Source organism: Pelophylax lessonae (assembly GCF_965119305.1).
Source record: "Pelophylax lessonae genome assembly, chromosome: 4".
In the NCBI taxonomy this organism is placed as follows: domain Eukaryota; kingdom Metazoa; phylum Chordata; class Amphibia; order Anura; family Ranidae; genus Pelophylax; species Pelophylax lessonae.
This window is the reverse complement of record NC_138771.1, coordinates 309,952,816-309,967,725: the sequence shown is the minus strand read 5'-3', so window position 1 is coordinate 309,967,725 and position 14,910 is coordinate 309,952,816. Positions and strand designations below refer to the sequence as shown.

Sequence of the window (14,910 nt, the reverse complement as noted above, 5' to 3'; positions counted from 1 at the left end):
AAAGAAGGAAATGGTGTCACAGATTGGAGTAGAGAGTTCCAGAGGATGGGAGAGGCTCTGGAGAAGTCTTGGAGGTGAGCATGGGATGAGGTGACAAGGGAGCTAGAGAGCAGGAGGATTTGAAACAGTACTCCATAACAGAACATAGACTTTGCTTTTTTTTAGGCAAGCTCTCAGTTCAAGGTTTTCCTGTTTGAATCCAATTCAAAATGTTACAGATCTCTAAAAATTATTTTTGAGAATGCTCTTGCTTTCTCTAAATTGGCCAGCTATAACTATATGTTAGCGCTTAGAATTGTAAAGCCTCTTTTGTACACACTTCTGGTTCTCATAACATGAGTGCAGATACCTTCTATATCATTCTCATGTATTATAATAGATTCCTAAGCTTTTGGAAACAACCCTCTCTTTCCTTTTTAAACATTAGAATGTCTTAGGTCAGAGGATCCATTTCAATCATTTGTAAACCTTTATATATACAGGCAGTCCCCGGCTTACGAACAAGATAGGTTCTGTGGGTTTATTCTTAATTTAAATTTGTATGTAAGTAGGAACAGGTAATTTTTTTGTAACTCCAGCCAAAAAAAATCTTTTTTAAGATTTGAATAGCTTACGGAAGTGTTAACTGGCCATGCAGTGATGTGGGATTGCTGACAGGTCAGCTGGACAGTAGGTGGCAGCATGCGGTGAGCAGCAAGTAAAGCTGCCTCTGTTCCTAATGTGGAACTTTAAAAATGAAGTCCTGCTAGATCACTTCAGGCTGACCCTATTTGCAAGTATAGCTATGAAAAACATTAAAAATAAGTGTCTGTTTAAAATCTAGTATTACACTGTCTCACCCTGCTCTGCACATGCTCAGTTGCTTTCTCTTTTTAGGCATTGCCGAGTTTGTAGAGGCCGATCTGCTGACATCCTTAAAGCAGGACTAAACTCTCCTATGTTTTTCAGCCAAGGAAGCTGCCATATTGGCCTATGTTTGATTTGCCACTGCCATGGTGCTACGCATGTGATCAGTTATGACACCAGCCATTTAAAGTGGAGTTCCGTCTCCCCTTCCACCCCCTCCAAAAATTAAAAGTCAGCAGCTACACATACTGTAGCTGTTGACTTTTAATATTAGGACACTTACCTGTCCTGGAGTCCAGCGATGTCGGCAACGCAGCCGATGTTTCCATCGGCTGTTGAGTGCTGCCGCCGCCGCGTTTGCCGGTAAGGGAAACCGGCAGTGAACCGCAAGGCTTCACAGGCGGGTCCCTACTGCTCATGCGCGAAGCGCGCAGCGCATTCGGAATGGCTCGGCAGCGCCGTCTCCCAGAAGTGGGGAAGGGTACCTGTCAAAAACAGGTACTCGTCCCCCCCTCCCCCCTGAAAGGTGCCAAATGTGGCACCAGAGGGGGGGAGGAAGCAAATAAGCAGAAGTTCCACTTTTGGGTGGAACTCCGCTTTAAAGGTTTGACAGTTTGGTTGAGGACACAAGCAATTTGGTCAGTTAGCAATCCAGGAATGTCACTGTTTGTTGAAACCGTTACATTTTTTATTTCTGCTTTATGATTTACTGCTTTTCAGGGGCTCTGGGCTTCAGTAAAAAGGCAGATTCCAGCAAGAAGAAACGAGTTGTATGTAAGTCGGATGTTTGTAACACAGGGACTGCCTGTAATTCAACTTTAACCACTTTGCGCCCACGATTTAGCAGAAAGACGGCTACAGAGCGGGCTTAAAATGCCAGGATGGCGTACATAGATGTCCTCCCGTTCTCCGCCCTTGGGACTCGGCTGATCACAGAGCATGGTAAAGGGCCAATGACAGGGGGCCCTTTACAACATGATCAGCTGTCAGCCAATGACAGCTAATCACAGAAGTAAACAGAAGCCAGATTCTGGCATTTTTTTTCTTCACACTTTTAGTGTGAAGAAAAGAAGTAAGCCGTTAACCAGCTTCTGTTAGAGGGACATCGGTCCCCTTAGTGATCACCAGTCCTGCAAATCAGTGCCCTCCAGTGCTGCTAACCAGTGCCACCTATCAGTGCCCACCAGTGCCACTTATCAATGCCCACCAGTGCTGCTAATCAGTGCCCACCAGTGCCACTTATCAATGCCCACCAGTGCTGCTAATCAGTGCACACTAGTGCCATCTATCAGTGCCTATCAGTGCCACCTCTCCATGCCACCTATAAGTTCCCATCAGTGCCACCTATCAGTGCCCATCAGTTCCACCCATCAGTGCAGCTTCATCAGCACCACCTCACCAGTGCCCATTAGTTCCACCTATTAGTACCCATCAGTGCTGCCCATCAGTGACCATCAGTGCTGCCTAATCAATGCCTCCTGATCATTGCCCACCAGTGCCGCCTCATCAGTGCCCATTAGTGCCACCTACTAGTGCCCATTAGTGCTGTCGATCAGTGCCCATCAGTGCCGCCTCATCAGTGCCCATCAGTGCAGCCTATCAGTGCCCATCAGCGCCACCTCATCAGTGTCCATAAGTCAAGAGAAAATTTTTATAACAAAATATGAAAAACTTTTTGGGGTTTTTTTTTCAGAATTTTCTGACTTTTTTTGTTTGTTTAGCAAAAAATAAAAAACCCAGTGGTGATTAAATACCACCAAAAGAAAGCTCTATCTGTGTGCAAAAAAATGATAAAAATGTCATATGTGTACAGTCTGGGCTCGAGTCCTTTAGGAACACAAGGGAACGGCGTTCCTGTACTTTTTCCACAGCAGGAACGCCGTTCCCATTGGCAGCAGCGTCCTGCAGGCAGGGCCGCTGTCAAGGGGGAACCACAATCCCCCGCTGTGCAGCTATTTAGAAAAAAATGTCTCCGGGCCCCCTGTGTTCGGTGGGAGCGAGAACAGTAAGTGGACTATTTTATTAGCTTCGGGTAGGTGGATTAATCCGCCGCAGCGTGCTACAGAACTCAAGCCCGGTCACCAGCCTCTTCAATGTGAATAGACCGTGACAGGCTGGGAACGCTGCAGCGGAATAATCCGCCTACCCGAAACTGATAAAATAGTCCACTTACTGTTTCCGCTCCCACCTAACACAGGGGGCCCGGAGACATTTTTTTTTTCTAAATAGCGGCACAGGTGGGGGATTATCTAAGTGGTGGACAGGATTTTGGAGTCCCCGCCCACTCTACCTGCCCCCCCCCCCCCAAGTTCCCCAGCTCAGTGGTGCCCAGAAGGAAGGGAGAGGACCAGAAGTACCAGCAGTGCTCAGCTGGTCTCCGGGCTCCCAGCTCCAGGAGGAACCACCTGCACCCAGGCCGCAGGTAGAAGATGGCGTCCAGACCAGGTACTGGGGGAGACTAACAGTGCTGCATTTGAATTGTTGTCTTAGCACCGGTTCACATATATGCGATGACAAACATTGCATGTGATGCGCAGCGCGCTGCTGTGCAAATCACATTCGATGTGTGTGCGATGCAAATTCAGCCATACAGATTGTATGGCTGAATTTGTATTGCATTTGGACACAACTCACACAGTACCCTTTTTTTGGGTCCGCACCAGGATCAGATTGCATGGCTGTTCACACCCATGCGATCCGATTCATGTTGGAACTGACAGTTCGCACTGCGATATGCAAACTGATCTGTGGGTATCATTAACTCTGTATTGACACCCCCAGCGATTCGCATATGGCAGTATGAACTGCCTGCGAGTTGAATGCGATGCGGGTACCCGCAGTGGAATATGCAGGGTTCCTGCATCACATATATGTGAACTGGGTCTAATACCAAGCACGTTTGGAGTGACACATCTGGGGGGCATTGCTTTTAATTAGGGTACACTAGTGTTGCCCTCTGAAGAGTGAACCACAATGGATCACTTTTCAGAGGGTGTTTGCCAGCTGGCAAGGAAGCATTATGATACCTCCTCACCATCTAATTTAATCCTTAAAAACCTGAACTACCTACAAAGGTTCCCCTTATATCAGAACCCCCTCCTTATTGCATTCACTCTGCAAGAGGAGGTCTCTGGTCACCAGAGTCCCCCCTACATCAGAGTTCCCAGTATTCCCCTTTACATCCATCTGCAGGATTCCCCCTTACAGTGCAAGGGGGAACTCTGTGGATGCTGATGTGAAGGGGAGCTCTGATGTAAAGGGCAATGCTGCAGACCCTGATGTAAGTGGGAACTCTGATGTAAAGTGGAATGCAGTGGACTCTGATATAAGGTGGTCTCTGGTCACCAGAGCCCCCCTTATATCAGAGTTCCCTTTTAGAGCATGATCTGCAGAATTCCTCTTTATGTCAGAGTTCCCTTGCATTGTAAGGGGGAATCCTGCAGACTCTGATGTAAGGAGGAACTCTTTGCTGGCTAAGTATATTAACCTGACCTTTGTGTAAATGGAGAAATATGGCTTTTGACTTTTGTTTAACTTAAACACATTGCAAATAGCACTATCTACATGTTTATAGTTTAAAATATTGATATTTGCACTGTTTACCACAGAATACGGGCATTTTAGGTACTTTTTTTGCAATGTCAAAGGGGGGGGGGATCTTGGGTGAGTTGCCACACTTTTTTTTCCCAGGGCTTGACCCCTGGGTACAGTGATGCATGACCGTGCAATTATCATGCAAAGTATGAGAGCACTGAAAGCTGAAAATTGGCCTAGGCAGGAATGCGGTATAAGTGCGCAGTAAGCAAGTAGTTAAAAGGGCTGGGGTGGATTTGCTTAGCAACATGTTACATGTTAGGCTACAATCACATCTAGCCGCTAGACGCACATTTTTTGTAGGTTTTTCACACAACAGGCACCAAAGCTAAACAAACACTCCAAAAGAAGCACCTTTTTTCGGGCCTAGAGCTTACTTCATTTCTTAACATGTTTGTGGCATGTTTTGCTGTGCATGAAACACGCTGATTGCATTTAGGATGGCAGTAACATTCATGGAAAGTGCAGATGTGAATGGAGCCTTATACCCAGGCTGAATACGTGTGTAACATAATGCAAAAGATGGAGTTAGCCTTTAATGGTTTGACAATTTTCTGCATTGGCTCCTTTAATTCTCTTATTCCATTTGGCTCATGTTATATATTAACTTTTAGTTTTAAAGATTTGTTAATTCACTTATAATAGTGATATATTTGGACATGTTTTATATGTTTCTTTACACAACTGTAGTCTCAGATGGATTCAAATGTGATACTTACCATCACAGTCAGTATAACTTGCTCATCATTAGCCAATAATTCCTCTCTGTCTATGTCACCACTTACACGAATTTCTCCAGTCAACTTATCTATGTTGAAGAGATCACTCACTGTGGAATCTGAAGACAAAAAATATCCAAATGAAAAATCGATATCCAGTTTACACTTCTAATGCTCCCTCCCAGTAGTTGGCATACTTACTATTGATGGCATATAGGATTATATCATTAATTCCTCTGTCTGCATCAATGGCTGAAACTTTCAGAACTAATTCGCCCTAGAAAATACAAAATAATGATAAAGGGGTTTATTATTTGACAGGAAAAGAGGATGTTTAATTTAAATGTAAAAATTGGTGATAATTCATTTGTACTAAAAGTGTTAAATAAAATGTTTTCTTCACTGTATGCATGTTATAAAGCATTGCATTTCACTGTGTGCCACATGTTACAAAAAAGGTGCTCTTCCCTGTATGTGAAAATTCACTATAACATTTCATACACTATATATATATATATACACTATATTCATTTGCAGCACTATTGTACCTCATGTTGCAGGTGGTATAAGCCTAGGTCAGTCATGGCGAACCCTGGCACCCCAGATGTTTTGGAACTACATTTCCCATGATGCTCATGCACTCTGCAGTGTAGTTGAGATTCATGGGAAATATAGTTCCAAAACATCTGAGGTGCCAAAGTCATCACTGGCCTAGGTTAACATACTGTATATGTGGAGGGCAAACGTGTGCATAATCTTGGGCATTCCCCACCCACACAGAAAAGCGCTGCTCTTTAGCAGATGCCTGGGTGTGCCATTAGATCTTAAAGTGGTTGTAAACCCACTTGAAAGTCTTTTGCCTATAGGTAAGCCTATATTAACCACTTTAACACTAGCCACTGTGCTGCTACTGCGGCACAGTGGCTCGTTATCGTCTAGCGACGTAGACCTACGTCGCTAGACTCCTCCCCTGTAGGCGGCGCTCGCGCCGCCGGAGGCGCGCTCCCGCTGTTTTCATTCACAGCGGGAGTCGGGCCAGGGGAGGAGCGGCGGCGATCGCCGCCACTCTGCCCCGATCGTCGGGGAATCCAGTTTGGAGATCCGCCCGCCTGTGTAAACAGAGCGGGCGGATCTCCTCAGTGACAGGGAGTGACAGATCGGAGTGTTCAGCATAGCTGAACATCCGATCTGTCCCTGGCTCACTCAGTCACCCCCCCCCCCCCACACACGTTAGTAAGCACCAGGCATACATTAACCCCTCCCTCTCCAATAAAATTAACCCCTTCCCTGCCAGTGTCATTTTTACAGTAACAGTGCATATTTATAGCACTGATTACTGCAGTAATGTCACTGGTACCCCCAAAAGTGTCAAAAATGTCAGTCAAGGGTCCGATCTGTCCGCTGCAATGTCGCAGTCCCGCAAAAAAAAATTGCAGATCGTCGCCATTACTCGTTAAAAAAAAAACACCAAAAAAGACATAAATCTTTCCCTTAGTTAGTAAACGCAATAACTTTTGCGCAAACCAATCAAAATACGCTTATTGCGATTTTTTTTTACCAAACATGGGTAGCAGAAAACAAATTGGCCAAAAATTTTAAAAAAAATTGGTTTTTACATCTTTTTTGGGGGGAATTTCATATAAAAAAATGTTAAAAATATTGTTATTTTTTCAAAACAAACGCTCTTTTTTTGTTCATAGCGCAAAAAGTAAAAATTGCACAGGTGATCAAATAACACCAAAAGAAAGCTCTGTTTGTGGGGAAAAAAAGGACGTAAATTTCGTTTGGGTACGGCTTCGCATGACCGCGAAATTGTCAGTTAAATTCGCACAGCGCCGAATCGCAAAAAGTGGCCCAGACGTAAGACAGCAAAATGCTCTAGTGGTAAAGTGGTTAAGGCTTACCTATAGGTGCTATAAATATCTCCTAAACATGCACCGTTTAGGAGATATTTACAGTCCATGCAGCTGATGACATCATCGGCGCATGCACTCTGAAGGAACGGCCACCCGTGCCGTTCCTTCAGAGCCCAGTGCAGTGAACGGTGGCGTGATGTAATGGAGTGATGTAATCGCGCCTCCGGCCAATCAGATGGCCGGAGGACGCGATCCAGGAAGCAGGACGGCCGAACACGTCGTCCGTCCTGTCGGAACTGCAGGGGCTTCGTTTTTAGGTAAGTACTTCATAATGAGCTAGTATGCGATGCATATTAGCTCATTATGCCTTTGTCTTTACAGGTTTTTTTTTTCCACATTTTTTTTTCAGCGGGTTTACTTCCTCTTTAATAGCACCCCAACGCATTGGCACCTGCGCGCATAGTGCCGCAGCACCATGTGGTTTCATGTGGCACATTTTTAAAAGGAAATGAGCATGTACATATGTGAACCTAGGCTAAGGCAGAATGTAGGTAAATAAAATGCACCTGCTCTGCTTTGAAGGAAGTTGCCTCTTAAAGCACTGCTCTGAAAATCACATGCTATGTCTGTGCGATGCAAATTCAGCCATACAGATTCGGACAGAACACGCACGGGACTCTTTTTTGGGTCTGCAGCTGAATCGGATCACATGGGTGTTCACACCAATGCGATCTGACTCATGTTGGAACTGACAGTTCGCACTATGGTATGCGAACTGATCTGGGGGTGTCGTTAACTTTGTATTGACACTCCTAGCGATTCGCATATGGCAGTGTGAACTGTCTGCGAGTTAAATGCGATGCGGGAACCCACAGTGGATTTGCAGGGTTCCCGCATCGCATATATGTGAACTGGGACTAATACCAAGCCCCGGTTCACACTATAGTGATGACAGACATCGCATGTGATTCAGAGCGCACTGCTCTGAAAATCACATGTAATGCCTGTGCGATGCAAATTGAGCCATACAGATTGTATGGCTAAATTTGCATCAGATTCGGACAGAACACGCACAGGACTCTTTTTTGTGTCCGCAGCTGAATCGGATCGCAGGGTGGTTAACACCAATGCAATCTGATTCACTGCGGTGTGTGAACTGATCTGGGAGTGTCTTTAACTTTGTATTGACACCCCCAGCGATTTGCATATGGGAGTGTGAACCGCCTGCGATTTGAATGTGATGCGGGAACCCGCAGTGGATTTGCCGGGTTCCCACATTGCATATATGTGAACCAAGCCTAAGGCTCCTTTCACACGAACGATCCGATCAGATCCGCCTGTCAGTTTTTTATACAGATCTGATCGGATCCTCCATGCATCCCTATGGGGCAGCAGATGTCAGCGGAGACATGTCCGCTGACACCCGCTTCCATCCGCATCTGATCCTGTCCGTGAAATCCGGACGGATGGAAACCCTATTTTCCATCCGTCCAGGGGATCGGATTGGATGGGATCGGATGAGAGCGGACAGGCGGTCCGCTCTCATCCGATTCCCCCATAGAGAGCAGTGGGGCTCTGCCACCTCCCTCTCTGCACACAATGCGGAGACGGAGCTGTCATCCGCCTGCTCAGCGGGGATCGGCGGATCGATCCCCCCGCTGAGCAGAGAATGGTCCGCACCGCACAGCGGACTGTGTGAAAGGACCCTTAGGCACTTTAGGGTTGAGTTCCTAAAGGCAAGTAGGCTGATCACTTTGCGAAGGGAAGTTGCACAATGCAACATAATCTTCCCAAGAGATGTGGTGCAATTTCACTTTGCAAAAAATGATCAATCACGAGCAAGGAATTAAAAAACAATATTTTTGCTTGCCCATTATAAATGAGAAAAGTCAACAGAGCTTCACCTCATTCACTAAGATCTGTGAAAAAAATCCCCTTGCAAAGGAATAGCCTATTGGTCTTTGGTAAACTTACCCCTTACTGTCTACATGCACTGTGCTTTCCAGCTTAAGCTACATGTCATTGGTAAAGATGGGCTTCCTTCTACCGACAACAGCAGAACAGTTGGTATGGGGACACATTGTACATCTACAGTTGCCATTTTGCAGGGCTGGGCTTCTGGGGTGTCCCCTGTGGACTCCCTCCTGACATACCTGCCCTTAATTTATCCACTGCTTTATATGCTCCCACGGGAGGCAGTGTGTCTCCACATATATTTGTAAATGTCATACTAATAAAACCTTTGTTTTTAAAGGAGAAGTACAGCCAAAGCTTGTTTGGCTGTACTTCTCCTGTGGATCACAGTAGTGCTGTTACCCGGCTTCACCAGACAGTGGACTGAAGTCTGCTGTCTGCTGACATCACAAAGCCGGTCCAAGCTCGGGCAAATTTAGGACAATGAAGTCAGGATTCAGCCACATGCCTGGACCGACACCCGAGGGCTCTTTCACACGGTCCGCCGCCGTAGGCAGATCCGTGCTGCTCAGCAGGGGATCGTAAACACAGATCCCCGCTGAGCAGGAAGGTGACATCTCCCTCTCCGCTCTGTGTGTGGAGAGGGAGATGTCAGAGCCCCATGCATCTCTATGGTGGAATCGGATGAGAGCGGACCACCTGTCCGCTCTCATCCAAACCCATCCGATCCCCTGGACGGATGGAAAATAGGGTTTCCTTCCGTCTGGATTTCACGGACAGGATCGGATGCGGATGGCAGTGGGTGTCAGCGGACATGTCACCGCTGACATCCGCTGCCCCACAGGGATGCATGGGGGATCAGATCCGCCTAAAAAACTGACAGGAAGACCTGATCGGATCGCTCGTGTGAAAGGGGCCTTACTCAGCCTCTCAGCGGGCCGCTGAGAGCCTGAGCCGGCCGCTCCTGCCCCCTCCACAGCTCAGCGCTTCAGTGAATAAGGGGGTGGCAGAGCAAAGAGCCATGACTGACAGTCACCAGCTCTCTGCTCATGGAGCCCTGAGAAATGCGTGATTGTCTTAGAGCCGGTGGGGTACAGATGCAGCATCAGACCAATGCTGCATTCACCTATTTAGGTATATTTCTGCAAAAAAAAAAAAAAAATTATTTTTAATGGAAGTTGTTAGACAGTGTAATTTTTCTCTCTAACTGATATGTGGAACTTGGATTTGTTTGCTTTATTCAAAACCCCTTAATGTGAACTTCACCTTAAAAGCAAATTATAGATTGCGGCAGTTGACATTTTTTGTTTGTAAAACAGTAGAACATGCCTGTACAATGAGAGTCAGCATTGCCATTTAAGACTCTCATAGACTGCTCAAATTTCAGCTGTGTAGCCCACGAGAGAGAGAGAAAATTCTACTGTCAGCCATAGTATTTATGCAGCTGCAGCGCCCACAGTTGCCGATTCTGCCAAGCACGCCGACAGAATGCAATGATAGTTCGCCCAATATATTTCCATCAGGCTCAGTCAAATTTTAGCTGGGCGGTGCTTGCAGGGCCACCCAAAGCTCGAATTTCAGCTCATTCACCAGGAATTGCCCCAAAAGTGAGCTATCTATGGAAAACAATAAAATCTCCATTGGAAGCAGATGCAATAGGATGACAACACTGGAGAGCACTTGGGAGACAGGGACAAAATGTTGTCCCCCCATAACAGGATGTGCCTGGACAATGACTTTCATGCAAGGACTACCCGGTATTATTTTATTGAAAGCTACAGATTTTAAAAGATTGAAAATGATCTTTCAAATTATCTTACCATCTTAAAGAGGTTGTGAAGCAAAAAATAAAAAAAATAAAAACCTGAAAGAGAAAGGCATAATGAGCTAGTATGCATCGTATACTAGCTCATTATGAAATAATTATCTTAGAACAAGGCCCCCGCAGTGGCTCTCACCGTTGACATGGCCAACATGTTCACCCGTCTTCCTTCCGGGTTCTTGTCCTCCGGCCATCTGATTGGCCGGAGCCGCAATGACATCACTCCCGCGCATACGCACGGGAGCCGCCATTCATGACACAGGGCTCTGAAGGAACGGGTTCCTTCAGAGTGCATGCGCCAGTGATGTCACTGGCTGCATGCAAAGTAAATATATCCTAAAGGGTGCAAGTTTAGGAGATATTTACAGTACCTATAGGTAAGCCTTATCATAGGCTTACCTATAAGTACAAGTTACAGAGGAAGCTTCACTTCCTCTTTAACCACATCCATACCGGTGCATAGTAATATGATGCCGGCAGGATGGCTTTACCGTTCCGGGCGGCCGTCATATGACGTCCGCCCGCTCTAGCTGCTACTGCGCGCCCCCGGGGGCGCGCATCGCAGCGATCAGGGGTGAGGCTCGTCCCTCGGACATAGCCCATCCCTGATCAAGGTAAACAGCCAATAGAAATTGGCTGTTTACCATGTGATCGGCTGTGTCAATCACAGCCGATCACATGAGCGGCTCCAGCACGAGCCGCTCGTTCTCTCTGCAATGCGCGCCCCCGGGGGCGCGCAGAGCAGCGATCGGGGACGAGGCTCGTCCCTCGGACAGAGTCGATCCCCGATCTAGGTAAAGAGCCAATGAAATTGGCTCTTTACCACGTGACCGGCTGTGTCCAATCACAGCCGGTCACAAATGTCAACAGAGAACACGGTAACTAGCTGTCACCGTGTTCTCCTCCTCACACACTAATCCTGTGTGAGGAAGAGAGTGTGGTAACAGCTAGTTACCAAATACAGTGCACGCTAAACACACTGATTGCCCCCCCCCCAATAAAGAGCACCTGTCACTAGCCCATCAAAGTACCCGAGTACCTGTCACCAGCCCATCAGGTACTCTGATGACAGGTACTCGGGTACTCTGATGGGCTGATGACAGGTACTCGGTTACTCTGATGAAGGGTACTCTGATGACAGGTACTCGGGTACTCTGATGACAGGTACTCGGGTACTCTGATGACGGGTACTCGGGTACTCTGATGACAGGTACTCGGGTACTCTGATGACAGTTACTCGGGTACTCTGATGATGGGTACTCGGGTACTCTGATGACGGGTACGCAGGTACTCTGATGACGGGTACTCGGGTACTCTGATGACGGGTACTCGGGTACTCTGATGACAGGTACTCGGGTACTCTGATGACGGATACTCGGATACTCTGATGACGGGTACTCGGGTACTCTGATGACAGGTACTCGGGTACTCTGATGACAGGTACTCGGGTACTCTGATGACGGATACTCGGGTACTCTGATGACGGATACTCGAGTACTCTGATGACGGGTACTCGGGTACTCTGATGACAGGTACTCGGGTACTCTGATGACAGGTACTCGGGTACTCTGATGACGGATACTCGGGTACTCTGATGACAGGTACTCGGGTACTTTGAGTACCTGTCAACGGAGTACCCGTCATCAGAGTACCTGAGTACCTGTCACCTACCCATCAGAGTACCCGAGTACCTTCCACCTGCTCATCAGAGTACCTGACGCCTGAGTACTTGCCGCCTGCTCATCAGTACCCATCACTACTCATCAGTACTTATCAGTACCCATCACTACTCATCAGTACTCATCAGTACCTATCACATATCAGTACTGATCATCAGTACCCATCAGTACAGTATCACCTATCAGTATCAGTACTACTCATCAGTACCTATCACCTGCCTGTCACCTGCCCATCAGAGTACCCGAGTACCTGTCACCTGCCTATCGGAGTACCCGAGTACCTGCCACCTGCTCATCAGTACCAGAGTACCTGTCACCTGCCTGTCACCTGCCCAACAAAGTACCCGAGTACCTGTCACCCTTCATACAGCCACCATGTCCAAGTCCAAAAAGGTTTATATACGTCCTCCGTTTAAACCTAAATACCGGTGTTATGGAAGCAGATAGCTGCCATAACCCTGGTATTTTTTTAATTGGTGGACAGTTGGCTTTCCGATAAGGGTGGTCCCAGCGGCGATCACCCTTCCGGGATGGCTGAAGAGGTGCCCCCCCCCCTCCCGCCTCGTCCGGTCCTTTTCCCCGCTTACCGGACCCGCCGGCAGCGGGGAAAACGATCCGGTCCCGGATCCTCACAGACAGGATGTTGAGTGAGGGCAAGCTTGCCCTCACTTGACTCTATGGTCTTGGAGGACCGGAGCTACGGAAAATGTTGTTGCCTAGCAACCGGTTTAAAGGTCCTTTTTTTTTTTTTTTTTCATTTTATATAATATTTTTTTTTTTTTTTCTATCTTTTAGTGTACTTGTGAGATCTGAGGACTTTTTGACCCCAGATCTCACAAAAAAGAGGTCCTGTCGTGCCTTTTTCTATTACAAGTAATGTTTACATTTCTTGTAATAGAAATAAAAATGATCATTTTTTTTTTTTTTTTTTGTTAAACGGTGTAAAAATAAAAAATAATAAATAAAGTAAATAGTAAAAAAAAAAAGAAAAAAAAATTAAAGCGCCCTGTCCCCGTTAGCTCGCGCGCAGAAGCAAAGCATACGGAAACCCCGCCCACATATGTAAACGGTGTTCAAACCACACATGTGAGGTATCGCCGCGATCATTAGAGCAAGGGGAATAATTTGAGCCCTAGACCTCCTCTGTAACTCAAAGATGGCAACCTGTAGAAATTTTTAAATTGTCGCCTATGGGGATTTTTAAGTACCAAAGTTTGTCGCCATTCCGTGAGCGTGCGCAATTTTGAAACATGACATGTTGGGTATCTATTTACTCGGCGTAACATTATCTTTCACATTATGGAAAAAAATTGGGCTAACTTTACTGGTTTCTTATTTTTTAATTAAAAAAAGTGAATTTTTTCCAAAAAAATTGCGTTTGGAAGAACGCTGCGCAAATGCGGTGTGATAAAAAATATTGCAATAATCTCCATTTTAATCTCTAGGGTCTCTGCTAAAAAAAATATATATATAATGTTTGGGGGTTCTAAGCAGTTTTCTAGCAAAACAACTGATTTCAGCTTGTAAACACCAAATGTCAAAAATAGGCCTAGGCAAGTGGCTAGGATGCATGATGATGCTCCTTGAATGTTGGGCCCCTCTATATGGCTAGGCTGTGAAAAAGTCTCACACATGTGGTATTGCCATACTCAGGAGGAGTGGCAGAATGTATTTTGGGGTGTCATTTTTGCTGTGTACATGCTATGTGTTAGGAATATCCTATAAATTGACAACTTTGTGTAAAAAAAAAAAGTTTTTATTTTTTTCCCACATTTTCCAAAAACTTGTGGAAAAAAATGACATGTTCAAAGGACCCATAATGCCTCATAGAATATACGTTGGAGTGTTTGCTTTCCAAAATGGGGTCATTTTGTGGACTTTTCCATTGTATTGGTGCTCTAGGGCCTTGAAAAGTGTGATAGGTAGTAAGAAAGTTTTATGTGTATTTATGCTCCTAAAATGCCTTATGGTGCTACTTGGACGTGGAGTCTCTTTTTGTGGCCAGGCTGTGTAACAGTCTCACACATGTGGTATCACCATACTCAGAAGGAGTAGCAGAATGAATTTTGGGGTGTCATTTTTGCTGTGTACATGCTATGTGTTAGAAATAGCTTATAAATTGACAACGTTTTAGGAAAAAAAAGAAAAAAAAATTTTTTTTCAATTTTCCCAAGAATTGTGGGAAAAAATTATAACTTCAAAAAACTCACCATGCCTCTTACTAAATACCTTGGACTGTCTACTTTACAAAAAGGGGTCATTTGGGGGGTATTTGTACTGTCCTGACATTTCAGGGCCTCAAGAAAGGAGATAGGCCATCAGTACATCTGGTGTGATCAATTTTCAGTAATTGGTACCATAGCTTCTAGACTCAATAACTTTCACACAGACTAAATAATATACACTAATTTGAGTTAATTTTACCAGAGATATGTAGCAGTATAAATTTTGGCCTAAATGTATGAAGAAAAATTAATTTT

General features: G+C 45.7%; 1 protein-coding gene across 1 annotated transcript in view; it reads right to left on the bottom strand.

The window, feature by feature from the left end:
* Positions 1–14,910, bottom strand: part of CDHR2 (cadherin related family member 2) — a gene marked incomplete at its 5' end in the record, with an annotated part of 172,541 nt that overhangs the window by 132,651 nt on the left and 24,980 nt on the right. Inside the window, 2 exons of the mRNA XM_082253570.1 lie at positions 5,160–5,278; positions 5,361–5,436. Coding sequence (XP_082109696.1) covers positions 5,160–5,278; positions 5,361–5,436 — 195 coding nt within the window. The remainder of the gene's footprint in view (positions 1–5,159; positions 5,279–5,360; positions 5,437–14,910) is intronic.